This window comes from Podarcis tiliguerta (assembly GCF_965153285.1).
Source record: "Podarcis tiliguerta genome assembly, chromosome: 12".
Lineage (NCBI taxonomy): Eukaryota > Metazoa > Chordata > Lepidosauria > Squamata > Lacertidae > Podarcis > Podarcis tiliguerta.
Window position 1 is genome coordinate 20,952,348 of NC_139545.1, and position 26,926 is coordinate 20,979,273.

Genomic DNA, 26,926 nt, shown 5'->3' on the forward strand with positions numbered 1-26,926 from the left:
CTGACGAAACGACGCCGCCGCTCAGCTGGGAGCAAGTCGGCCAATCGGGAGGCGCCGCGGAGAATTTTGAACGAAGTCGTCGCCTGAAAGACACAGACATACACACAAAAAACCACCACCAACGGCTTTTGGGTCGTCGCGCGCACTCGGTCGCGCAGTTGAAGGCATCTGAGGGGAAAAGAACGAGGGACGAGCGCGCGCCCCTCAGACGCAGGTTCGGCGGTACTTCTCTGTCCGTAATGGCGGCGGGTGGGTGCGAGGGAGCCCGGCTGAAGGGCTCCGTTTGCGGTTCTCCGTTCGGCGCCGGGTCGGGAGGCGGTAGGAAGAGAGAGATGAAGCAGGGCAGAAATGGAGGCTCCCGCCATATACCTTACAAAGCGGAGCCCGAAACTGGAGAGGCCGTTTCTGCCGAGGGCGGCTGGCCTCTCGGGCTCTGACTGCTAAGAAACTGAAGGGGTCGGATCCGCGCTTAGTCGTGCTCCTGGAGCACACTTGGTTGAAAGGAGCGGCCGCTTAAAAGTGGCGCGGGTTGGGTGCGACCCAGACGGCCCAGCACTCGTCAGATAGGAGAATTGTGAAGTCGGAAGGGACCCTGGGGATCATCTAGTCCAACCCGCCCCCTGCAACGCAGGAATAGGAAGCAGGACCGTTACGCGGTTGCGCACTGAAATCAGGCCACGCCTAATAATAATAATAATACTGTAGTAATAAAATATTTATACCCCACCCATCTAGCTGGGTTTCCCCTGCCACTCTGGGGAACATTAAAGGGTAAAGGGACTCCTGACATTAAAGGGTAAAGGGTCCAGGGGTTGTGGCGCTCATCCTGCTTTATTGGCCGAGGGAGCCGGTGTACAGCTTTCGGGTCATGTGGCCAGCATGACTAAGCCGCTTCTGGTGAACCAGAGCAGCGCACGGAAACAGCGTTTACCTTCCTGCCGGAGCGGTACCTATTTATCTACTTGCACTTTTTGGCGTGATTGTGAACTGCTATGTTGGCAGGAGCTGGGACCGAGCAATGGGAGCTCACCCCGTCGTGGGGATTCGAACCACCAACCTTCTGATCAGCAAGCCCTAGGCTCTGTGGTTTAACCCACAACGCCACTGGGGAACATTAAAAAGTGATAAAACATAAAGCATTAAAAATTTCTCTAAACAGGGTTGTCTGCAGATGTCTTCTAAAAGTCAGATAGTTGTTTATTTCCTTGACATCTAACGGGAGGGCGTTCCACAGGGCAGGCGCCACTACCGAAAAGGCCATCAGCCTGTTTCCCTGTAACCTCACTTCTCGCAGAGAGGGAACCGCTGGAAGGCCCTCAGAGCTGGACCTTTGTGTCCGGGCTGAATGATGGGGGTGGAGACGCTCCTTCGGGTATACAGGACCAAGGCCGTTTAGGGCTTTGAAGGTCAGCACCAACACTTTGAATTGTGCTTGGAAACATACTGGGAGCCAGTGTAGGGCTTTCAAGACCGGTGTAATGTGGTCTCGGCGGCCGCTTCCAGTCACCAGTCTAGCTGCCACATTCTACATTAGTTAGCCCCATGTAGAGCACATTGCAGTAGTCCAAGCAGGAGATAACCAGAGCATGCACCACTCTGGCAAGAGAGTCTGCAGGCAGCTAGGGTCTCAGCCTGCATACCAGATGGTGCTGGTAGACAGCTGCCCTGGACACAGAATTGACCTGCGCCTCCGTGGACAGCTGTGAGTCCAAAACGACTCCCAGGCTGCAGACCAGGGAGTCCCCCACACAAAGGTTCCAGGTTCAATCCATGGAATTGGGCTTGATACTTGGGGGTGGTTTTTTGGAGGAAGGGTATCTGAAGACAGGAGTTTGGAAAGAGTCTGCAGTGAATATAGACTCCAGAAGCTCAATTCAGGGTAGGATGATAATAATAATATAATAATTTATCATTTATACCCCCACCCATGTGGCTGGGTTTCCCCAGCCACTCTGGGAGGCTCCCAGCAGAATATTAAAAACAATAAAACATCATACATTAAAAACTTCCCTAAATAGGCTGCCTACAGATGTCTTCTAAAAGTCAAAAAGTTGTTGGTTTTAGTAAGTCAGATAGTTGTTTAGTTTATTAATAACAAGAGCAGCAATTGTGCTCTGTAGGTTTTTCTTTATACACCCCTTGTTTGTAAAAACAAAAGGCAAAAACATCTTAAGTGGTTAGGGTCCAATATCTCTTTTTCTTTGCTTTTGTTTTTTTTAAAAAAGCAGTGTATATATACAGTGGTACCTCGGGTTAAGTATGTAATTTTTTCCGGAGGTCCGTACTTAACCTGAAACTGTTCTTAACCTGAAGCACCACTTTAGCTAATGGGGCCTCCTGCTGCTGCTGCGCCGCCGGAGCACGATTTCTGTTCTCATCCTGAAGAAACGTTCTTAACCTGAAGCACTATTTCTGGGTTAGCGGAGTCTGTAACCTGAAGCATATGTAACCTGAAGCGTATGTAACCCGAGGTACCACTGTATATGGGAACAATGTTGCCCTACTGTATACGGAAGGGGATGAGGGTGGGCGGTGGTTAATAAGAAATCTAATTAAGAAATCCATTTTAAAATGGGTATTATTCCTAGGTGGTTTTGACTGTCTTGTTTTAACAAGCTGTAGTTCGCAGTCTTTAAGACTACTGGTTCAAATTAAATAAGTACATTCTTTCTAATTTATTATTTAAAATAAATAATAAATCTTTATGTAAATCTTTACGTACTGTTGAAGAATAGGCCAAACATTACCTTTTCGGTACAATTTTATGATAAAAACAGATAGCTGATAGGTTTTTGGGGGTGGGGTGGGGGTATTAATATAAGATGGGTTAAAGAGTTCATTTTTCTATATTGGTAAGAAAGCCTTTTAAATAAATATTTGTTAAACTGTAATCAGTTGTTTTTGTATTTTTTTAAGGTGGAAAATGACTAGAGAAAGGTGCTTGAAAAAGTCATTTAAGGACAGCCTGGAAGATATAAAAGAACGAATGAAAGAAAGGCGAAATAAAAAATGGGCACAGTTGGGCAAAACCAAACAAGTCTTATCTGTCAACAGTAAAATTGCAAGTAAGTATTTTTTAATACAGTATTTTATTCAAGTTTTCCTAGAAATAGAAATTTTAGGAATTATTTCCATTTTTTTCCAGACAACTCATCTACACTGATGAAAAGCTTTCAAACAAACAATCGAGCATTAGCTCTGGCTTTGGAAGAGGAGAAGTGCAAAGTGAGGGAAGCACAAGATACAATCCTGTATTTAAAGAGAGAATATCAGAGTCTGAAATTTCAGATGTTTGCTTTGCATAGAAAGCTGGCATTACAACAAGGAAAAGAGCATTCTGAGGTATTTTATCTTAATACATGTTGTACATATATAATGCCCAATTAAAATACAGGCGGCAATTGTTTTAGGAGTGTCCATTTGACATATGATTTCCAACGCATGGGTCTTTTGGGACCCAAAAGAGAGTAGGATGGGGTGCGCTTATATGTGCTCCACCAACGCACGCAGGGCCCAGGAACAGAACATTTATTTATCACTTCAGACCAGAACCAGAAGGAGTTTTGAAGTTGCAAGAAGAATAAAACGCAATCTGTAAAGAAATCCCTTAAAACGTTACAAATAATACTAAAAATGTTTATCCAAAGAATTACCTAAAAGCACAAAATATCCACTTCAGCTGAAAACACAAATGACTACAAAAAGAAACCACATAAAGCCAGATCATTAGGGCTGCCCCAATGCCTAGAAAAAGAAATGGTATTTATTTTTCTGTTGCCAAAAAGATGACAAATGTTAGTGGCAGACAAGCTTGCAGGTGTAGAGCTTTTCATAATTGGGGACTCACAGAAAAGGCTTGTTCTCTTGTTGTCACCCTACTGACATACTTTGCATGGGGCACACAGATGAGGACCTCAGATGTCTTATTTCAAGGTTTGGGTTGGTTCATATGGAGAAGGGTAGTCCTTGAGAATGTAACCTGTGGTAGCAGATAACTTGTATAATAAACAAGAAATAGGAACCACTATTTCCTGTTCATTTTATTTCTAAACAAGCTCACTGTTGTATTGTAACTACATCAGTTAACTCTTTTTGTTTCTGTTAGACTAGATTAATGGCTTTGAAGGAGATTATTTCTAAAGTTGTTCGAGACCTACTCAATGCAACAAGTCTTCTTGGTTCAGCAAAAGATCAATATAACACAGCTTTTGTAAGTCTTTTCCCCATCCTTATATTTGTATGTTACTTTCTGACTTTAGACTGTTATCAGTTCTGCATCCATTAAGATAATTGCTTAAATATTTTGCTGTTACTGTCCAATAGTAACAGTAATCTTTTCTGTTACTGTCCAGTAGTCTGCCTCATAAGCTGCAGCTGGGAGCCACATTTTCAGACATTTCACTTTTATTATGTGCTTCATGTATGGTCCATACAGCATAATGGTTCTCAGCATAATACCTTGAATTTTTACAGAACCAGACTCTCAGTGCCTCCAGTGCTGAGGAGTATGATTCTAGCAATGTAAGAAGCCAAGATTCCTTGTAAGTATACTTAATATATTTCCATTTTTCTGCCTGTTTTTCCCCTTCAAAACAAAATTAAGAAACTTGCATCAATAAAATATATTTTAGATTGTGTTTTATACACGCAGGTACATACACACACAATGATAATTGAAAATGGTTTCTGTTTACTTCATTGATCACTTCCCCCTCCCCCCCCAAAAAAATGTTGCTGTGGGATAGAAAAAACAGTTTTCTCATGTTGACTGGTGGTTCTTGAATTTCAAGAGATCTCTAAAAAGCCTATATATTTGATTATGAAAAGTCATGAGTATATGTACTAAAGATTATAGTCCATGTTATTAGAGCACTGAGTCAAAATTATGTGATGAGGGCAACCCAAAAGTGGAAAATGCAGGGTATATGAGAAGAGCTTAGACTCCTGTGTCTCTTAATTATGAAATAAAATGATTAAGATTGAGAAAATTACCAAATGACATGTTAATAATGCTAAGCTAAAAAATGTTCGCATAGATCTGAAATTATGATTCAGGAAAGTGCTAGAGTAGCATGAACCCAGTCATATTCTGCAACTATATTTTCTCCATAATTAATCATCAGGGTTGGTCTGTGGGCTGGAGTTTTGATTCAGTGTGGGCCAATGAGTCAGGACCAAAGAGCAATCTGGCAAACCAGGAAGCAAAACCCAAGAGGCAAGATCAAAGAGCAGGACCAGAAACACAAGGCTCACTCTTAACAAAGCACCACTGAGACATGAAGCCCTCATACATCGCTTCGTGACCAGGAGAAAGCAATGGTTAGCCTGCATGAGTGAAGTGAAATCTTGTTCCATGTTTCCCCAGAGAGGGTAGAGTTATGAAGATCACAACAGGAGGCATATTTTAGCAGTTTCTGACAGTGTTATTTCTTTAGAACAACTGCACTTTACCACCAAGTACAGCACTTTTGAACAGGAATGTTTCTTAGAAAGTGTGTTTTAATGCAGTTTTTAATTAAAACATTTTCCCCTGTCCAAAGCCAATTTGAAGTTGAGAAAACTAACTGCCAAGTAGCTTTGTATTTCATTCTCAAGTGCATATTCCTGGAATATACCTTTGTTTACAAGAGTGAAGGTTCTCATTCAGTTTTAATTTAGGAAACCCTTAACTTTTCTTGCGGGGTATGTGTACCAAAACTGCTATATGAGAATCTGCTCTTAAAATAATTCATTGAATTTCACCTCCCCCCCCCCCCTTAGGGCACATCTAAGGCATATCCTTTCCGTAGATGCAAGCAAGCGAGATAAAACATCTGGAACAGAATTAAAGGATAATACAGATACAAATTATTCAGATGTTGCAGCTGATTCTCAGCAAGATGTTATGACTGAAGATGTTTTTTCAACATCAAAGAAGGATACAGGTAGGTTATCCCGCATTTAAGATTCTAAACATGGGTCAAAGGCTTTACTATTAAAGAGCATTGGCTGGGTTCTAAAGAACCGCTGCTGATTCTGCATACCTTATATTCTGTTTCTTAAACCACGTGCTTCTTTGAAGCTGAATGGATTTTAAAAGCAGATTACAGTATTACTTGGAGGTTTGCTTATTGCAGTGGGAGAGAGGAGTATACCTTTCCTGTCTTAGGAACACCTAAAGTAGCTGTTTGGATTCTGGTCACAGGTAGCAGCATAACATCAAAGAAGTTTCATAATCTTGTGCAAAGCTATTTCCTTGCTATGTGCCATAACTGTACTTTTTATGAAAGGTGTCCCTCCGCTGACAGAAGGCTCATTAATTTAGCAAAGCCTCCTGTCAGTGGAACAGGGATTGAGGCAATCTTCAGTGAGGCAGCCCCTCAGCCCAAGCTCTGAAGAGTCCCCCTGCCTCCAGAGCAGGTGGCAGTGGAGTTGGGGGTGCTGGGGAAGATTCATTTACAATTGCCTTAATCTCTGTTCTGCTGACAGAAGGCTCTATTGGATCAAAGATTTGACAGAAGGATATCAACTGGTTTGCAACCATAATACATTTTTAATTAAACATTTTAAGTCAAATTTGCTGCCTTTAATACTCAGGCATGAGATAGTGGGACATAAATGTACATATAGATTTGACATAATCATTTGGCATAATCAACCGATTCTCACAGGACTCAGTTCTGCAGTTCTCTTTCCCACTCTGCACAGCTTTGGCAAAGTACTTGTACTGAGGTGAAAATGACCTGATACAATTACCTTTGCTTGTGGAAACAGAGCAAGTTTACAGATTTCTGTTGTAATTCTCTATGCACAGGCATTATTGGTAAACGGTGTCTACTTCTGCTGTATCAGTATTATAATTAATAAGAATAATAATAATATAACTGTTCGTTATAACTGTTCAATCTGATGGACCAATCTGCCAAACCTTACTAACCATATTTAGCTTAATTTTTTTCTGTGCTATTCTAGTAACTACGTAAAGCTTTAATGTATGTATTTTTAAGCTTCCCTGCAGAACTGACACATTATTTTAAATTACCAGGTTGGCAAAGTAGTTCCCACTGTCATATGGAGTATCAGAACAGAAATGAAGAGAACATGCAATTTGAAAGTAGCTTACTAAAAAATGTATCTATCCGTCGTCACTACTCCAGGATCAAAACTCAGAATCCATTTGATGTATCTGATGGTAGCAGTCCGGAAGTACTTGAGCAGATAACAGAATGTTGCCAACAAGATGAACCTGGCCCTGAGTCAGGCTTGGTGAAAAATAATGAACAATATGAAGAAACTTACGTTTCTCAAGAGAAACATAAGATAAACACAGACAAAACTTTGGAACAGCCTACTATGTTACCTGAATCAAATACCCCAACAGCAGCCCCCAAACAAACTGATTTTAAAATTGTTGGAGGTTCTCAAACACACAAAGAGAGAGACCAGAAAAGAAAGTTGGAAACAAAAGCGAGATCCAGGATAAGGTCCAGAAAAGAGAGAAGCCATAATAGGAAGTGCTGTTCCAAAGAAAAAACAGATAGATCAACTGGTTCCAATGATGCTTACGATTTTGTTTTTGAGGAGTGTGTCCATATCACACCTTTCCGACAAAACAAAGTTGAAGAGAATAACATCCAAGAAAAAAATAATAGAGAAGAATCAGAAACTTCTTGTAACGAATCATTTGCTTCAGAAGAGGACTCTGATGATAGTCAGTATGTGCCTTGCATGAAAAAATCCAGGAAAAGCTTAGAATGCACAACTGATGGCAGCCCAAGACACACAAGGCAACAATCAAAGAACGCTGTGAATGACCAGCATGGCAGTAGTCCTGAGGGGAAAAACAGGAATACTAAAAAATCTGATAATTCTGCAGATAAGGAAAATGTTGAAAGTAAGTTATAATTCTGTTTTGAAAAAATCTGTATGTGAATAAGCATAGGGATACTGACAGCTAACTCTGAAAAGTTTGGGAATCTAAATTTGATCGAACACAATAGGATTTCTCTTTCTTTGGTTGCAAAAAAGGATAAATCTAATTTGCACAAGTGGAATGCCACAACTGGATATTTCCTGTAGTTTTTCCTCCACTTTAGAATTGCCAGGAAGAGGTCTAACTAGACCAGCGGTTTTCAACCTTCTTAAGTCCACGGCTCCCTTCACCAACCACATTCTTTCTGTGGCTCCGCTGTGGAAGCCACTTAAACTGGGATTGTTACAGGATGCACACAAGTGGGGATTTTCTCATTCCACCCCCAGCCCTTTTTGGCACCATTTTTGGTGCACATGTAAGTGGGAGCGCACGTGCTGACTGGAACCCAAGCAATGCCACTGCTTTGCAGGGCTGAGCTGACGTACCCCACCTGGCAACCTGTGTCTGCCTTTCCTGAAAGTAGCGTGCACATAATGGGGGTGGGGGGTGGGACGGAGAGGGCAATACCAGATTAAGATCAGAAGCAGAAATATTTTGTCATTATGGGGAAGGAAACCGAGAAACACAGCATAGGACACATGTTCAGACATGCTCCTTTCCTGCAACATTCTCCCTGTCCCCATAAAGCTGGGTGACTTAAGAAGGGCGGTGTTGCCGGGGGGGGGGGGGAGAGATAGAGAAGAAGAGGGGGGAGGGATGTTGGAGGTAAGAAGGAGTGAGAAACAGAAGACACTTTATTTTCAGGGTTATTTTTAAATCCCTCATAGAACACACATCCAGGCACACACATCATCAAGCTACTTTGCTGTTTTCTTGCATTTCTCATGCCCTCTGTGTAAAACTATGGAACTGTTAGTTACTGAAGCTGGGGAGGATTTTTTTTTTTGGGGGGGGGGGAGATTATAGGAAGATAAACAGTCTTGCAAAAGTGTCTCCGCTTTATTTGCCACTTTTATTTCAGGAAGATAATGAGCTGCAAGTTATATCTGCCGGCTCCCCTAAACATTCCCCAGAAAGAAAGACATAATGCAGGAAGATACAGGCTGCAAGTTAATGAAAGGATGGCCCCCAGGGCTCACCTAAACGTTCCTCAAGTCCACGGTGCCACAGCACACTGGTGGAAAACCAATGAACTAGACACAAACATGCTCATGCTCTTACATTTTGTCTCCCAGTGAAGAGCACTCACCCCCTGGAGCTTCCCAGGGGGAGAAAGACTAGCCGTACTCCTTTTCCTGATTGATTTGCACATCATAAGCTGTTTAAAAAATGACTAAAAGGAAACACATAATTTGCACACATTTTAGTCTTATAACCTGTATAAGGCAGGAAAGCAGTATGTGGGCCAGATCCTGGATTCCCCCCACCTCTCACAGGCAAACTTTGAAAGTTCAAAGGATTTCCTGGTACCCACCAATCACCCTTTGAACTCCCATTTGCAGGCATGGTTTGAAATCGATTGTTGTTTTCCAGCAAGAGCCAAGTCTGGTTTTATCCTGAATATTGGTTGTTGCATCTTAAAAATCAAATAAACTTAACATTCTGCAGAATTCATATACAGAGCTTTACCAATATTAAGGTGTTGTTTTGAGCCACAGGAAGAGGGTTTGTTTAAAGCTTATTCATTGCTGACGTTACCATTTAAACATTTTTCTCCCAGCAGATAAACCATCTAGGGCTCTTGAAAAATGTCATCCCTGTTTCAGTGATATTACCAATTTCGAATCAACTTCTATCCAAACTAGAGTTTCTCACCCACCGATGAGTACTGGAATAAAAGGTACTCCTCGAAAGAAACGTAGATGTACTGATCGTGTGAGCTATAAGGAACCAAGTCTCAGCAGGTCAGTATATTTGTTTCTAAATGGATATGCACCAGTTTCTTTCAAAAATTTATTGTATAATTTAGTTTTTAGAAATTTGTTGTATTAGTTTAGAATTAAATTTTGAATATAAAATCCAACCTTGCTTATGAATTTAGTTATGAGGCAAAGTAAGAATTACATGAATGCTTTCAAAACTAATGTACTATTTTGCTTTGATAGGAAACTCAGAAGAGGAGACCCTTTTACAGATAACATCTTTCTGGATTCTCCAATTTTTAAGCAGAAAAAGAGCCGCATATGTAATTCTCTTAAAAAGAAATCACTGCCCAGATCTAATGAGGTATTTGAATGCGTTGGTTGATTTTAATAACATTTTTAGGGAACAAACCCTTTAACTTGACAATTTAAGTAGTTGTATTGATATAAAGGTAAAGTGTATTTGCTGAAATATCATTACTGGAAAATCTTAACTATGTTTGTACATAAAACAGCTTTTAGATTTTAACACACCCTGGCCCAACACAACGCACATACAGTTGAAATTTATGTAATATAAGAACTAGATTTTATATTAAAACTTGTAAACATCAAATTTGTTGATGCATTTAGTGTTTTTTTCTAGTTTCTTGTTACACAGGAAATGGGAATTTCTTTTTGCTTGAAATGTAGGTTAATGTAATTCTACTTTTATAGCAAATCTTCAGATTACAGATTTAACTGTTGAAAGTCTTTGTAGTGTTTTCTAAATGATCATATTGAAATAAAATGTGTCAATGTTTTTGAAAAAGATAGCTATTTTAGTTTGCTATCTCAGTAGTGCTGTTGTTCCAACATCCATTTCGTTGTGTTTGTTCCGATGTTTCACTTTAACTGCATAAGGATAGTAGCACAGCTATCTTAAAAAGATTCCAAGGTGCATTCTTACGCAGTTACTTGGAAGTAAACCCTACTGAACACAATGATTCTGAGTAAACATGAATAAGCTTACCCTCTGGCTGTCCTCAATCTACGAGTAGGTTCCAAGGGGTGAATTGGAATGCTCAATTTATAAGCCAACTTTTTTGTGAACTTCATGTGTGTCTACACACATGAAGTACTGAACATGTAATGAAGATAGTTTCTTTTGGTAATAGTTGCACTCTTTTCAATTCAGATCTATTCTTGGGGGTGGGGTGGGGACCCTCAATGGGTCCACAGGAAAACGGATTAACTACATGGAATAGCATAGTGTTTGGTTCTTACCATCTGAAAGTGATGGTACAATTGTCAGAAAGTCTATTCACACAAGTTAAATATTTCAGGGTTTTTTTATATGCAAAGTACGAAATAGCACACAAGATTAATTTTATACATATAATTTAAAACCATTTTATACCAGAACAATAAATAATTTTACAAATGTAGAATTTCACTTAAAGCATTTTTAAAACACATCGTACTATATAGCTTTATTGCACAATATCTATGAAAATAATCTTTAAATTAGAAACCAAATGTTCTCAATATAGAAGAGACTCTAATTTCAAGACAATAAGAATCTTTGAAAATAACACTTTCACAGGATATCAAGCTTAAGAGGTGATTTTGTTGGCCCAGTTTATAAAATAATTGAAAATTACTACTTAAATACTCTAACACACAGCTGCATCATTGTACCTTAAATACAAAGCCAAATAAATTGATTTTTATATAAAGCACTAAGGCATTTATATGTTACCATTTTGACTTAATTTTGTACCATTACCTAGCAAGGGTAATCTAATCTTAGAATAAACACTACCATAGCCATTTTGAAAATAAATTTCTCTTGTAATTCTGTTTGGCAATTTTTTTACATCAGTTTTGCTAGTGAAATATTTCAGCGCATATAAAAACAATGAAACTAGTTCTTGAATACCTTTGTATAAATTAGGAGAAAGAAATAAAATGAATAAATTTACTTTCTTGGGTTTTGCAGAATTGCCTGCTCACATTCAAACAACTGAATGGCAAGTGAATATTTCCTTCCCTCACCTACATGAATGAAAGTGTAACTCCAATATTTAATGTAATGAGTAGGTAAAATACAGAAGTAATGATCAATAATGTTCTAGCAATACTTCGGTTGAAAATCAGTTTAATGTAACCAAAAGAATCCCTATAAACACTGGGAGAGGTGGGTGTGCTCAAAACTACTTTTATGGGGAAGTTCATGAAACCTTTGAAAGTATCAACAGTATTGATCTAGAAAGTGTTGAACACAAGAATTAAATAATTTGTGGTAGTAGCAGCTAGAGAGGAGACATTCCCATTGGGTAAGTATAGTAAAGGAAGATCATATGGGCTTGTCAAATGCACATGTAAATCTGCATGTGCTTTGGTTTCATATGTATGTCAGTCACATCTGGTCAGTGGTGGATCTTCATGCTCTGGCACCGGGGGGCAGGGTGTGCTGCCCGCAGGGGCAGGGCGCAGGCAGCCACAGTGGCACCCCACTGGGATTGCACTGCCAGGGGCGGTGCGCTTCCTCTGCCATGTGACTGGTGAAATCTAGTGTTAGCCTATGTGTGTGAAAATCAAGACTATCTCTTTTCACCCAAGTACTGCAGGACCAAGTGTGACTTTAAGGGAAGAATGGCTTTTCAGGGATAAAGGTATGTAAAAACTTATGCAGACAAAGCATTTGCTGGATTAGGGCATAAAGGTAGAAATGGTTATCGTTTATCTGAATTAAGCTTTTGCTGGCACTACAAAAGTTTTAAAAAGTGGTTTGTGACTACCACAGATTTTTTTGGAAGTGACCTAACACAGTCAAAGTCAGATGATGCTACATATTTAGATTTTCTTTGCAAACTCTAATATTAAAGAATCAAATTCAGAGAGGAAGTTTGAACCTACTGGGGTTTTTGTATCTTGTAGGATTTCTCTTTCTTTCATAGCACCTTCTTAGTTGAGTGTTTCATTAAAATATATATAAAACTCATTTCCCCCTTCATTAGCATCTTTTGTAAAAAATAAAAAGCTATTTTACAATTTGATACTGCATTACATTAAGCTTAAACATTCACTGCTTGGAAAAATTTCCCTTTTCAAATCCCCAAACAGTTTGTGCAATACTTCTAATAAAAATGTATTATTGAATACACTGCAAAAGGGCATGCAAGTGTACATTTAAAAAGACTTTAATAAAATAAACTCTTCTATATTACATGTTTTAAAAGTGCTAGTAAATAAAATGTTTTTTTAAAACACAAATTTCAATTCTATTCAAAGATCAACTGCATATTCTGCTCTTAAATTAGGCATCTTGATTGCATGAGAGAAGGACTGATTACTTGTCAATTAACCCAGCTTCTTTAATTTTTGTGTAGAAGAATTTCTCCAATATATTGGCACACTTGTAGTATTCACTTTCAGGAGGGTTGTACTCTCTGCAGTTAGTAAAGACTCGCTGCAGATCTGCCATGAATAACTTCTTGGACACGTAGTACCTGTTCTTCAGTCGCTCACTCATCGTTTTCAGATCTGTATAAAAACAGAAAAATCAAGTCTTGTTCCAACAATATTATATCCTAGACTTGATTTTTTTTACTATTGCCATCCTCCCCACCCTGTGCTGCTTTAGTGAAAAGGTCCTGTTTCAAAAGTGCCCTTACAGACCTCCTATTTTAAAACGTACACGCTGAAAATAGGCTGGTGGTGAGAGCTCTTTCCCCCATTTTTATTTTAAACCTTGGCCTATGGTGATGACCAGACTACAGCTGGAATCATTCCAGCAAATATGAATTATGAGAAATGGGGGAACACAGTGGCCAGAGTTGTGATATGACTGCCACTATGGGCTACAGTTTGAAAAGTATATAAAAAACACACCATCATGGTAAGTGCCCCCCCCCCCACCAGCCAGACCTGCAGCTCCCATCCCCAGAAATTAAATAATCTAGGTCAATGAAAATCTCAGTAGTGAAAACTTGTAATTATTTGGAGGGTAGGGCAAAGCTGTCACTGTAAGCTATATATAAAACACTTTTCTACTATCCAAAGTTCTGTTACTACAAGTAATTTCCACTTACACAGAAGGACTAGGGTAGTCTTTATCTTAAGGGAAAGGTTTGATCCCTGGTATCTGCAGGTAGAGGTGGGAATATCCCTGTTTAAAATCCTGGAGAGCCACTGCCAGTAGGTGAAGATAATACTGAACTAGAGAGACAAATGTTCTGACTCAGCATATGGCAGCTTCCTTTTCCTGTTTCCTTCTGTACTATAAATGCAAGAACTGCTGCACTGTTGCAGTGCACTGCAAGAAACTACAGGCGTTTGTGCAAGATTTCATGGAGCAATATAAATAAACTTCCCCCCTCTTTTACTCTTGGTTTCTGGGAGCAAAGCCTATATACTCAATTTGCTTCTGGTTCATTGAATGCTCTACTTTTTAAAAAGTTGATGGCCTTACCCATGGGGAACCTTATGACTTCATAATATCCAGGAGCTTCTGTTCTCTTCACTGGTTCCATGAATGGCCAAGCGCTTTGATGGCTCTGGTAGATGGGAGAAAATACACTCATGTAACAACGCTCCATAGCGGAAAAGGTTTTCAAAATATTTACAGAAAATGAATGCTCACCTTGACCTGCTGCAGAATGTTTTTTAGTGTGCTGTAAAGCTGATCTGGATCTTTGGGTTCTTTACTTGAAAAAAAAGAAAAGTAGACAAGATTAAAATGTATGATTTGTTCAGTTGCGTAATGTTCTTTAATTAATAAAAAGCAATCGGCCACAAATTAAAAATGTACTTTAGTTACTTAGCAATTGTGCAACACATATCAATGCTTCACAGGCTTTCTTCATTGTCAAAAACAACGCTTACCCTTTTTCTTTACTGCTTGGTTTCCAGCCAGTATCTCCTATATAGCAAACAAAAGTGAAGCATTTAAGAATAAATTACATTGGATTACAAAGTAACTGAGTTGGTATGGCCCTATCATAGAATTATATTGCATCCTTACTGAAATACCAATCAAAAGTAACAGCTACAGTAATTCCAAGACCACCCAGTTTGCTTTAGTCAGCACTCCAATATTCAATTATATGTTCAAGTATGTCTAAGTAGGATAAACCACAAAATCCTGTGGACCGCCCCAAGATCTTTTGAAGGGCAGTATACAAATCTGATGAAGAAATATTTTTTTAAAAAACTGACTAATTTATCTATTCATCCTACTTTAGTAAAAATAATCTAATCCTACATGCCCAATGCTGCCCCCTCCCCAGGCTATGTGGCAAACTGCTTTTGAAACTGAGAGGACTGCTATTCAAAGGTGGGGAGAGTAACAACTGCAATTCTATTCAGTTATTTAGGAGTATGTCCCATCACACTAATTTATTCAGATGCAAATCCCAAAGGACAGCATCCATTGCTGCTTTCTGCAAGCTGTAGCCCTTGTCTATTTAGAGACCTTTCTTGAATTCTTCCCAACCTCCTGAAAAAGGTTTTTAGGGGGGCGTATGGGGACTGCAGCGTAGAGGAAGGGGCAGGAACTGCTTGCTCCGTTGCAGAAGCAGGCTTCGTGTGTAACTGGATGCTTGCTAACAATCCCATGTGAATTTTCTTTACAGAATTGAGCTGCACTCTGTGGGACCTACTTCTGAGTAGGTTTAGGACTGCACTGAAAATCTGTAGAGGCAATGATCATTTTGCGCAGCGGTTCCTGACAGAGGCAGAGCACACATAAGCCCACCCCCTTTTCTGGCCACTTCCGCATTGCAACAATGTCTATCAACTCCACCTGGTACGCAGGCTGAGACCCTACCTGCCCGTGGACTGTCTCGCCAGAGTGGTGCATGCTCTGGTTATCTCCCGCTTGGACTACTGCAATGCGCTCTACGTGGGGCTACCTTTGAAGGTGACTCGGAAACTACAACTAATCCAGAATGCGGCAGCTAGACTGGTGACTGGGGGCGGCCGCCGAGACCATATAACACCGGTCTTGAAAGACCTACATTGGCTCCCAGTACGTTTCCGAGCACAATTCAAAGTGCTGGTGTTGACCTTTAAAGCCCTAAACGGCCTCGGCCCAGTATACCTGAAGGAGCGTCTCCACCCCCATCGTTCTGCCCGGACACTGAGGTCCAGCTCCGAGGGCCTTCTGGCAGTTCCCTCATTGCGAGAAGCAAAGCTACAGGGAACCAGGCAGAGGGCCTTCTCGGTAGTGGCGCCCGCCCTGTGGAACGCCCTCCCATCAGATGTCAAAGCGATAAATAACTACCTGACATTTAGAAGACATCTTAAGGCAGGGAAGTTTTTAATCTGTGATATTTTACTGTATTTTTTGTTTCTATGGAAGCCGCCCAGAGTGGCTGGGGAAACCCAGCCAGATGGGCGGGGTACAAATAATAAATTATTATTATTATTATTATTATTGTGCATATACTGGAGAAGCATAAAACAGTCATTGCCTGTACTAGATAGCGGAATACAAATAATCTGATGGAGAAAGCACTGGCTGTACAGTACGGCATAAAAGCCTGTGGCTACAAAAATAAACCCAACGTGTGCATATAACATCACAGAACCTCAGATTCAAATATAATCAACTACTTTTAATGCATTATTTCAAAAGTGGTATAGAATTGTTATGAACAACTAGAAGCAAGTCACTTCAACAAAAGAAAATCCAATATTCTCAAGAATGAACCCAATGATAACTGATGTACATACTAATTCCGGGGATGCTTTCTATGGGAATCTGCCGTACACCATCTTTGAAGCAAGAAAGGCCGGGATAAACTTTCCGAATCTGAGCTTGCTTCCTTTCGATCAACTTTTTAATAATCTGCAATGAAAGTAACATGGAAATTATACTTTTGGGGTGAAGGAAGTAGGTACTGCACCAACAGGCATAGATGAGTAAAGGGGTATGAGAGGTGCTTACGATTTCTATGGATCTAGGCGGCCTTCTCACACATTAGGAGCAGGGTTGAGACACATCACCGTCTACAGTGTGATGCTTATCCATGCTCTACTGAAAGCACACTTGTTGCACAAGACCAGTCGCCTCCAGCTAAAGATGAACCACAACTAGGGACTTCACTTAGGTGTGTTTATACATCTCAACTTTCTTCCATCATGGAACTCAAGGTGGCAAGCATGTGGTTCCCAGGTAGTCTCCCATCACTCAACCTCTGACCATGCTACGGGACACTGGCATTAGAGGACTTTTGTACACCAAATTAAAAACAGGTTACACTGTCAGATTAAAAATTACGTAAGAATGTTCCGCTTTTCATTGTAAAAGCTGCTCTTTTATTGCTACGAGTCAGCCTTTGGTGGTAGGGCTACCTGGTCCATGGAGCCACTATGCTAGGCATGGCTAACCTCTGCCCCTGCCTCAAAGACCCCTGAGAATTTGGTGGTTGCGGGGCCACAAAAAAACCCTTCACCCTCCCTCACCAACAGCACGGGGGCTCTGTTGTTGAAAGATGGAGCACTTGGCATAGGCTTCTGTTGCTGGGATGGTTGGAGAGTTGTCCTGAGATTGCCAATTGGGGGTCATGGGTTCAAATCCCACTCCTGCCATTATTTTTGTATACGTGCTAAAGTAGAGTGGACGGTTTTTCATCACAAACTTTTTTGACCGCTGCTATGTGGCTCTATGTGGGCAGGGGTACCTTTACCTTTATGTGGCTCTCACGAGAGGTCCCCAGAAGGAAACGCTGGTTGAAAAAAGGTTAGCCACCCCTGTTCTACATTATATGCTGTGAACAGGCAGAGCAATCCTATCCATGCTTACTCAGAAGGAAATCCCATTGTGCTCAGTCGAGCTTACTCCCAGGAAAGTGTGCATAGAATTGGAGCCTTAAATAGAAAACAATATTTATAAACGGGGGGGTGGGGGGGGTTGGTGTCAAAAATTCTAGTAAAACCTTTTTATTTGTCCAGGCTTTTTGAATTACTGTATATATTTTTTTACCTGGCTAAATTATTTTATTCTTCTCACTTTTCATCAGTCTCATTCTGAGAGCACTGCAGGGGCTGACAGTGACCCAACAGGGGTCAAATTTGAGCTACTGGGGCCAATTCAGGGTGGAATATAATTCAGCAAATAAATAAATGTTGCTGTATTTTTGTATAGTTGATCTGTGTTTTAATGTTGTATAGCAGATTAAAAAAATCTCTTGAACGAAGGTGCAATTTATATATTCTTCTGATAAAGTAAGGCTGGCTTGTAACACAGTGAGAAGAAAACCCACATTTGTCAACCAAACTGCCAAATTAACACTTCACTACTTTCCATTTCTAACAAATATCGTTCCATACATCAATTTTTTTTGCCTGTAATAAAAGGAAAGGAATGCTTTCCCATTTCCAAAGCTACTCAGAACAAGCCCCTCTGTCAAAGTTGTGCAAGAAACCTTATCTCTAAGAAATACTTGCGGGGCAGGTACTAGTAATTTGTGTTTTAATAAATAATAAAATAAAATAAACATTTGGTTTACATATTATTATTATTTACCTCTTTCTGCTTCTTAATGATGACTGAGAATTCGGTGTAAGGGATCCTTGGGTTTAGTTCACATCCCATTAAAGTTGCTCCTTCATAATCCTTGATATAGCCAACGTATTTTGCTTTTGGTACTTTTATGTCTTTTGAAAACCCCTAAGGGAAAGAAGAGTCATTGTCAATGTGCTTTGTTCACCTGCTTTCCAGCAGCCTTCTGGAACCACTGTGAGGTTCGTCCGTCGTCGTCCCCACCCCCGTGGAAGCACAGAGTGACCTTTTGCCTTGTGGGCTTTCAAACCACAACTCTGCATTCCAGATGAACCCATAGTTCACCAACTTACACACTACTGAAATACACATATGCCTGCAGTCACACTATATACCATAGGGCCCCTTTTAGATTGAGTTCACTATCTACCTCAGATTTTCAAAGTTGCCCTGCAAGCTACATAGGGCCTCAGGAAGACCTCAAAAAGGAAACAATGAAAGAAACCCAAATGGCATATAGATGTTCCAAAAACCTGTGCAATAAAATTAAAGGGGAAAGATCCCTGATGGAACTTCAATAGATGTGGATATGGTGCCTACGACTGACACTTCTACAAGGAAGGAGAGGTGAGTAAGTTGAGTGCCCAAAGGCAGAGACAAAAATCCTGCACTGGTTCAGCTGCCCTCTCGATTTTTTGAAATGGAATGCATTAACTGCTACTCTCATGTGCATATTCTTGACATATGCTTTGAAGAATTAGAGTATATATCCAGTCCCTGTTTGGAGAAAGGAGAGCGGTCACTCAACACATTTTTTTTTCAATGTAACAGCATGATTTCAACAGGGAAGTTTGGCATTAGGTCATCATTCTACTGCATAAGAGCAAGCATGATACCCTTTTAAAAATGTAAATGCCCTGAAAATTGTGGATGAGATGGGGTATTGCTTGTTAACAACATTGGCCTAAGGCTGTAACCCTATACAGTGGTGCCTCGCAAGACGAAATTAATTCGTTCTGCGAGTTTTTTCGTAGAGCGAGTTTTTTCGTCTTGTGAAGCACCACGGCGGGGAGGGGTGGGGAGAAGCAGGGCAGCTGCCGCAGCCGGTCCTTGGACTCACCCGCGCCTTGTGGACACCGCGCGACGCGGCTGCTGGAGGGCGGCGGGGCTCAGGAGCGCGACTCTGGCTGCTGGCGGCAACGGCTCCTGAGGGGAGCGCGCGAGGGCGGTGGGCAGCAGCGCGAGGCAGCCGGAAGGTCGGCTGGAAGGTGGGAGGGAGCCGGAGGAGCCGTCAGCAGGAAGGTGGGAGGGAGCCGGAGGAGCGGGGAAGCGAGCGTGTGACCGTCACCATGACAGGAGAGACAGGGCTGTTTCGTCTAGCGAAGCAAGCCCTTAGAAAAATCTGTCTTGCGAAGCACCTCAGAAAACGAAAAAGCCTTTCATCTAGCGGGTTTTTCGTCTTCCGAGGCATTCGTCTTGCGGGGTACCACTGTACATTAATTATCTGGGATTGAATTCAGTGGAATATACTTCCAGGTAGATGTACTGTACACAGGATTGTGCGGTAAATTAGAAGAAGAAGAAGAAGAAGAGTTTGGATTTGATATCCCGCCTTTCACTCCCTTTAAGGAGTCTCAAAGCGGCTAACATTCTCCTTTCCCTTCCTCCCCCACAACAAACACTCTGTGAGGTGAGTGGGGTTGAGAGACTGTGACTGGCCCAAGGTCACCCAGCAACTGCATGTGGAGGAGCAGAGACGCGAACCCGGTTACCCAGATTACGTGACTACCGCTCTTAACCACTACACCACACTGGCTCTCAATGTGTGTTTGGGAAATTCGTTCAAAATACAGAATGCTCCATTAATAATGTTCTCTGCCATTCCTTGGAAAACCTACTTATTAACAATATTTCTAATCGGACCTAACAAAAATGTTTGCAGGACACTTTACAAAATATTAGGAACACAGGAATAAAATAATTCTGTGGAACAGAAAAAAATGCAAATTGTGAAACTATGTGATAGCAACAGTACAATCTCCAGTTAATTCTGGAGCTAATTCCGGTTAATCCTCCAGTTAATAGCTGGTGGGACACAAATTTCTTCCTCCCAGTTGTCTTTTGAGAAGCAGGTGAAAACATACAGGTCTCTGAGGGAAGTGTATCCCATAATTCTGTGGCTGCCACAAAAAAAGAAAATCCTGGCAGATTACAACCTTAACCTCCTTAGAGAATGAAGTCCAATATATGGCTCTGGCTATAGGAGGAGAACATAAACGCCACTTCATCTGCATAATAGTGGCTTCTTTAGGATGATTTTCCATCGCCACCCAGTGATGTCTAGTACTGGTTACTAATTGACTGTTCCCTACCAGTCCCAGATACCCTGTTGGGTGTATGGGACTGGTGCTAAAACTTTATCGAGTGCAGAAGAGTCACATGATAGCTACACTAGACAATAAAGCTCATGAATGGCTTTAGGAAGCAGGCAAAGCATGGGTTTACATGCACCACTCTTCAGATTCAAGGAATAACATCGTTTTCCGCTCAAACATTTGGTCACCGTCCACATGAAAGACTTCTCCATTCTTTGCAAACCATTCTTAAAATTTCAGTCCCTCGCACAGGATTAAAAGCACTGTCTCAGGGCTACTCACTTGCTTCTTGAAGTAGCCAATTGCATATTCATCTGCGTATGTGAGGAAGTTGAGAATATTGTGCTTAATGTGGTACTCCTTCAGGTGATTCATTAGGTGAGTTCCATATCCCTGCACAGAAATTAGTAGGACAATTTATTTTCTGCAAAATGCAACAATCAAAGAAACATTGGCACACCAGGAATGCTTTGTGGGCGCCAGCATAACATGCTTCCTACTTCCAGGGCGGAGGGTTGCTGATTTTCCCTTTGCAACTTCACATGTAGACTGAATTCTGCCTCAGAGCCCAGCCTCTCGAGAAGCTTCAGGGTAGAAGCTCTCAGGCCCTGCAATGGGAAGGGAAGTTTAAATGTTCTGCTGTGTGTGCCAAGTCTGCACAAAGGCCTTTGGGCCCCAGACTGAATATTTAGACCTGGAATCAACTACCATAATAAAAATTACTATTATTATTATTACCCTGTTCTGCTGGCAGAAGCCAGTGCAAGGACTCCCGCTAGTTCAATAGGGCGTTCCCTGCTCTCAGAACTGATGGAAGGATCTCCTCAGCACTACACTGAAGTCCATCCTAAAAGTTTTTCCTGGGTGTTCAAAGTGCATCACATATATTATTTCAGTAATCATTTCAAAAGAAGCTACCCCCATATTTCTGGTGGAGGCTGAGACTGAAAGAATAGCGATTTCATGGCTAAAGTCGAGATTACAACCAGGGATTTTCCAGTTTTGCAGTCTATAATTATCATGAAGTCTCTCTCCGCTATGAATACATTTTTTCTACAAAAGATGTCCTATTTAAAGGGGTTTTTTATTTTGGGTATGTATCAGCTAAAATGAGCAGCAATAACAAAAACAACAACATTCGAATGGTGCATATTATTTTCCTGCTTAATGCTCCCCCCCACCACCTAAGTAATCTGCAGGGACTGAGGAGAAAACAGAATAATTTCCGTGGGTTAAGAAAGGGTTAACTTGGTTGGGTAATGATCATGAGCTATGACAAAGGCAGGAGAGCAGAACTGTGGAACCAGTGACTGACACAGAAACTTACTTACATGTACATTAGTTGTGGCAAGCTCCACGTGTTGCTGAAGTAAAATTCCCATCATCCCTAGCCATTGGCCATGTTTGCTGGGGATGATGGAAGCTGAAGTCCAGCAACATCTGGAGGGCCAAAGGTTCCCCACATCTGGTGGGGAAGAACAAAGAACAGATGTCGGCGGTTCCTGCCCTAAAAGGCTCACAATCTAAGATATATGCAAGCAAGCATCAGAGGAAGGTGGGGAACAGAGGCGAGGGCAGAAGAATATGCAACTAGTTCAGTTACATTGACATTGACTTCGTTACATGACTAAAAGGCATTCCAGAAAAGGTGAATTCTGAGTTCCTCCTATGTGGTTCATTTCATGTGATAAGAGGCACAGCTGAATGCCTCTTAAGAGATGCATGGATTCATGGTTCTGGCTCTCTGCTGATAGCCAGACTACACTTAGGAGAATAGCATAACGGTTGAGACAAAAACGCAACACGTTTTCTTCTTTTTACAAGCTGAATTTCCGGGCGTTTTTAAATTTGGCCACCTTTCTACAGCTGGCGTTTATTTCTGCATCCAGGCACTTTTTGGCATGAGCCTGCTGTGGGAGCGCCCTCGCCACCTATGGGGCAGATGTGCAGTTGTTTCTGTTGGCTCAAAGTCAGGGGAAAGGCTGTGTGCTAATCAAATGGGATGTGCCCCTACACAATCCAATTATGCCTTCATGATTGTGAATTTTGTGCCTTTCCGTACCACTGACTTTGTCCTTACCTTGACTTGTTCATTAGAAGTCACAGCGCAGAAAACTATTTCTGTAAATCCTTGAGATGGGAACATTCGGAAGCAGATGCCGCCAATCACACGGCCGTCTTTGATCAATGCAAGGGTCTTGTGTTTCCTGGAGTTATATACATTTTATGTCAGGCTTGTTTCACAGCGAGTGATGTATAAGCATTAGCATATCTCACATCCACAGCTAGAGCAGCAATAAATAATAAAAGCATTTGATGCAAAGACCTGACGCCAACTTCATGCTCTGCACAATCGGTAAATACAAGATCTTAGCAATATGTTACATTAAAGAGGAACAAAGCTGCTGATTCACTTTATTTTAAAAGTAAAGATGCCCAGGAAATTGGGCCATTTCTTACTGAAGTTGGTAATAACACTGAAGTAGTTATTACCGCGTTTTCCAACCCCCTTCCAAACAAATATCTGAACACCCTATCATACAGTTTTCTGCATTATACTGAAGAATTACTTGTTTCTTCAAACTGAGGAACAGTTTTGAATTCCCAACACAAAATTATCATTGTAATAACCAAAGGTGCACATACAAAAAACCACAATATATTAACAGTGGGGCAGGTTTTTGAAAACCCAAGTTTGGTGAAGATATTAGACTCCAAAAATAATAAAGAAATACAGATACCATTAAGCAGGTGGAAAGAGGCTTTCAAAGAACAGCTAAGGAGACATTTTTATTGGCTGATATTAGAGAACCATAATCTGCAATGGAGTAATATCTAAAATAGACAAATATTAATTTATATGAATCAATGGCCTGGTTCTTACATAATGCTAGCCATGGTTTGTCTTGTTCAAGTGTGATATTTTTGAATGCCTGAATCCAGTCCAAAATGGTTTATCTTGCAACAAACCATAATGTGAAGTGAAGGTTTGCTATTTGCTTAAGAACCATGGATTATTTGGGCTATAGTTTGGGACTGTGCCTGAAACTAACAACCTTGTTTAACCAGAGTTTGTTTGGCCACCCACAAACAGTCACCAGGCTACAGAGTGCACAATGCAGGAACAGCTAGAAAATAAACCATCTGTGGGACTACGAATGGGTTCATTGAGCAAACCATGGTTTGTATTACACAGCCAGTAAGTGTAAATAGGTGCTTAAGCCTTACTTTTCAGTCTAGCCAAGCTTTGTGGGATTGGTCTATTTTATTACTGACTTTTTCCATTTTTTTATGTTGGCAGAAGCCACCTGATAAATCAAGCTTTCTTTCCTCATTTCCTACAAATTTCATTATATCATAAATAAAAATAAACCTGCTTTTATTGTTCATCTTTAGCTTTCTTTTTCTGCTCTGAAGATTGCATCCACGCACCACATAAAATCTGAAAGCATGCTTTTTCTAGAAGCCAAATTTATCCAATATAAAGTATTGCCTTTCTCAATCTACCTTTCCCATGGAGAGGGGAGGGAAAACTTACGGATCAAAGACTAGACGAGTAATATACTCTTTCGGCATTCTGGGTAGCTGATGTGAGAATACATTCTGTAAGCCAACCAGCCACATCATGATTTTCTTATTTGGCTTTTGATTTAGGGAATTTCCAACTACGTGAAATTCAATCACTCCCCTGCGCTCTTCCATCCTCGCTGCTTCATCCCGGGCTGAGTGTGCAGATAGAAAATTAGTCTGCTTTATGAAAGGAAGAAGAAAAAAGGTTCAGTATACATTTGAGAATTTTGCCTACTTTGTTTTTACAGTCAGGCACACAGCACACCTGGAAATCTGTTCCATCTGTTGTGATAGAACACATTTCTAAGTGTGTTAGAAATTCCACTGAGAAACAACACAATTTGATTACAATGGGACTAATTTCACTGGATCTTTCTCCATGTGATTGGAGACATGGTGTGATCCCGTGACTTATCTTGATAAGGTGAACTAATCAGCTCCCTTTCTACGTACAGTGGTACCTTGGTTCTCGAACTTAATCCGTTCTGGGAGTCTGTTCGACTCCCGAAACTGTTCAAAAACCAAGGCGTGGCTTCTGATTGGCTGCAGGAACATCTGAACAACATTCGCAAACCGGAACACTTACTTCCGGGTTTGTGGCATTTGGGAGGCGATTTGTTCGACAACTAAGCTATTTAGGAACCAAGGTAACACTGTATTAGCAATGTTGTTTTGTTTTAAATGAGCTCTGATGAAATTCAGAATTCACACTTAAAGATTTTACCATTCCACACCACCTATTCTATAAGAGAAGCCTTTTTTACTTAAAGCATTTCTTAGATGCTATTTGCAGGAAAGGTATCAGTTTGTGATAACAGGAAGAACATCATGGCAGGGAGGGAGCTTCTGTTAATCCATGTGAAAAGCACTCAGCTGTATGGACCAATGGTTTAATTCGGTTTAAGGCAGCTTCCTATTCTGTAGGCAGTATTACGTGTCAGACTGAATTATGATATTCTGTTGGGAAAGGGAACAAATGCATTGCTTGAAATAAAAGGAAGCTAGGCGTGACAAAACCTACAGACAACTTCTAGTTCAGAGGTTGCCAACCTTATGAGGCTGATGGGCACATTTGCAAACTGGAGAAAACTACATGTCTCACCTCTGGACCGAGCATTGCAGCTGGATCTGTAATGGTTGACATCACTTCGTTGATGAGTTCAATAGGAATGTCTCCTACAACTCTTGGCTTCTTAGCATCCTCCACAGAATAAGGCTCATTGCTTTTTCTCTTCTCCCCTGGATAATATAGCAACAGCAATTGAAATAATAATCCAAACTACTGAAGAAGCTATAACTCTGTCAAAAGGCAGACATTCAAAGAATGGAAAAATTATGTTACTCATAAGAAATGCAATAAATCAATATTTTAGTGTGGCAGCATCCACACTTTGCAACTCCCTGCCTAGTGACATCAATCAGGTGCCTTCGCTGGACCCTTCTGGGTTCTGCCTTCCCCATGGAAATAAAAAGCCTCTGAGCAGCAATCGGTTTATGATACCAGGATGAACACCCCAGCAGATTAGAGGGCCAGCCTAGCCCGGTCCAAAGGAGAAAGTTTGCTTCTCCAACCCAAAAAGAACATTCAGCTCTAACGGCCAGTTTCCCTGGCCCCATCTGACACCAGGGTAACTCACAGCTTCTTGATTGTGTGGGTTTGATTACATCCATGTGCATTATTGAAATCCATTCTAAGGTGCCTTAAGTAGAAGATGAGTTACACTTCTTATAAATATGGACAAATGACAGTTTTGGGTTGCTGTGGGTTTTTTTTAAGTGTATATAAACACCTACATGTTAAAAATAAACATTATCACTACTTTGCACAAAACGGGGTGTTATTGTTAGGATATTTCCGTTCCACCTTAAAAGGGAGCAGGATGTTTGTGTCACAGCCTGCGTATTTCCTGTTTCACAGGATGTTTCTGTTGTGTCTTTGTTTTCGTTTCTCTCTCTGAGCCGGAACACTGAAGCAGGCAGTCATGTTTTTCTTTGTTCTGATCAACGCAGAAATAAAGTTGTAAATAATGCTCTCCTGAGTGCATCTTTCGCTGTGCATTATCTGCTGATAGAGCGTGCACGGCTCTGGAATGTGGCAAGCCATTTCTGGAGCTCGTGTCGCTAATTGCTGATACTGCGTGTCTACGGGAGATCGATGGACGTCCGGAGACGACGTGGAGTCATGATGGACTTTGTCTCCCTGGCAGTATCCCAACAGTTATAGCCAATGCCAGTCCTGCTCTGCATAGGCCCACTGGAAGTAACAAACCCCACACACTCATATCCATTAATTTCAATGGCTATACTGTAAGTAGGACTAGCCCTGGATAAAACCCTAAGTTCTTGTCCCGTGGAGTATACAGGCATTTCCTATTTGTGTCAATGTGACAAAAGTTGCTTGTCTCCAAGCCTGCCTTTTTCCTCTGTGATGTAAGAGAAGTTGCACACAGAACTATGTGTAGTTATTTGATTCTGTTCTCATTTTCCCAACCCCCAATACAGGGCAGCTGCTGAGATGGAAGATGGGTATGGATGAACAGTTCCTAAACCCTATTCTCCCTGTACTTCTTTCCCACTGAAAATTCTTATTCCTGCCTCCCTCCCTCTCTGCAGCTGCATTTATCCCCGCTGAAGGAAAAGATACAGATATATGACTGCATTAAGAGTAGATGTCTCTTCTGGTTCATGAATCAACAAAAATGGCAGTCAAGCTTCCATTGTATAACGTTTTGCACATATGGCATTAAAAGCTGCAAGGAGACAGACTGGCACTTTA

The 26,926-nt window shown here is 41.0% G+C and overlaps 2 protein-coding genes across 11 annotated transcripts in view; one reads left to right on the forward strand and one right to left on the reverse strand.

The window, feature by feature from the left end:
• SGO1 (shugoshin 1) lies at window positions 1-26,679 on the forward strand. 6 transcript variants are annotated; one of them, XM_083404899.1, is made up of 10 exons: window positions 2-214; window positions 2,917-3,065; window positions 3,146-3,342; window positions 4,106-4,210; window positions 4,474-4,541; window positions 5,761-5,924; window positions 7,025-7,873; window positions 9,573-9,756; window positions 9,958-10,078; window positions 26,653-26,679. In XM_083404899.1, the coding sequence occupies exons 2-10, from the start codon at window positions 2,924-2,926 to the stop codon at window positions 26,662-26,664; spliced, it is 1,842 nt and encodes a 613-aa protein (XP_083261025.1). In that variant the 5' UTR covers window positions 2-214; window positions 2,917-2,923; the 3' UTR covers window positions 26,665-26,679. The 6 variants fall into 6 exon arrangements, with proteins under 6 accessions (XP_083261024.1, XP_083261025.1, XP_083261023.1 ...); XM_083404898.1 differs by lacking the exon at window positions 26,653-26,679 and having other exon boundaries at window positions 1-214; window positions 9,576-9,756; window positions 9,958-10,525; XM_083404897.1 differs by lacking the exon at window positions 26,653-26,679 and having other exon boundaries at window positions 4-214; window positions 9,958-10,525.
• Window positions 11,030-26,926, reverse strand: part of KAT2B (lysine acetyltransferase 2B) — a 42,103-nt gene continuing 26,206 nt past the window's right edge. The window contains exons 9-18 of one of the 5 annotated variants that reach the window (XM_083404745.1): window positions 25,253-25,389; window positions 24,119-24,327; window positions 22,661-22,787; window positions 20,863-20,973; window positions 18,230-18,373; window positions 16,435-16,549; window positions 14,584-14,620; window positions 14,342-14,405; window positions 14,171-14,255; window positions 11,030-13,242 (exon numbers count right to left, since the gene is read on the reverse strand). In XM_083404745.1, the coding sequence (XP_083260871.1) occupies window positions 13,049-13,242; window positions 14,171-14,255; window positions 14,342-14,405; window positions 14,584-14,620; window positions 16,435-16,549; window positions 18,230-18,373; window positions 20,863-20,973; window positions 22,661-22,787; window positions 24,119-24,327; window positions 25,253-25,389 (1,223 nt within the window). In that variant the 3' untranslated portion in view covers window positions 11,030-13,048. Of the gene's footprint in view, window positions 13,243-14,170; window positions 14,256-14,341; window positions 14,406-14,583; window positions 14,621-16,434; window positions 16,550-16,576; window positions 17,357-17,390; window positions 18,374-20,862; window positions 20,974-22,660; window positions 22,788-24,118; window positions 24,331-25,252; window positions 25,390-26,926 lie in introns of those variants that run through there. The other 4 variants (XM_083404746.1, XM_083404744.1, XR_014503339.1 and 1 more) reach the window with 4 other exon arrangements.

What these genes read in the sequence shown, in the direction of transcription:
- SGO1 (XM_083404897.1), top strand. Translation starts at nt 2,924, where the DNA reads ATGACTAGAGAAAGGTGCTTGAAAAAGTCATTTAAGGACAGCCTGGAA. An exon ending in AACATCAAAGAAGGATACAG is followed by an intron (nt 5,925 to 7,024) that starts GTAGGTTATCCC and finishes TTAAATTACCAG; the next exon opens with GTTGGCAAAGTAGTTCCCAC. An exon ending in AGATAAGGAAAATGTTGAAA is followed by an intron (nt 7,874 to 9,572) that starts GTAAGTTATAAT and finishes TTTTTCTCCCAG; the next exon opens with CAGATAAACCATCTAGGGCT.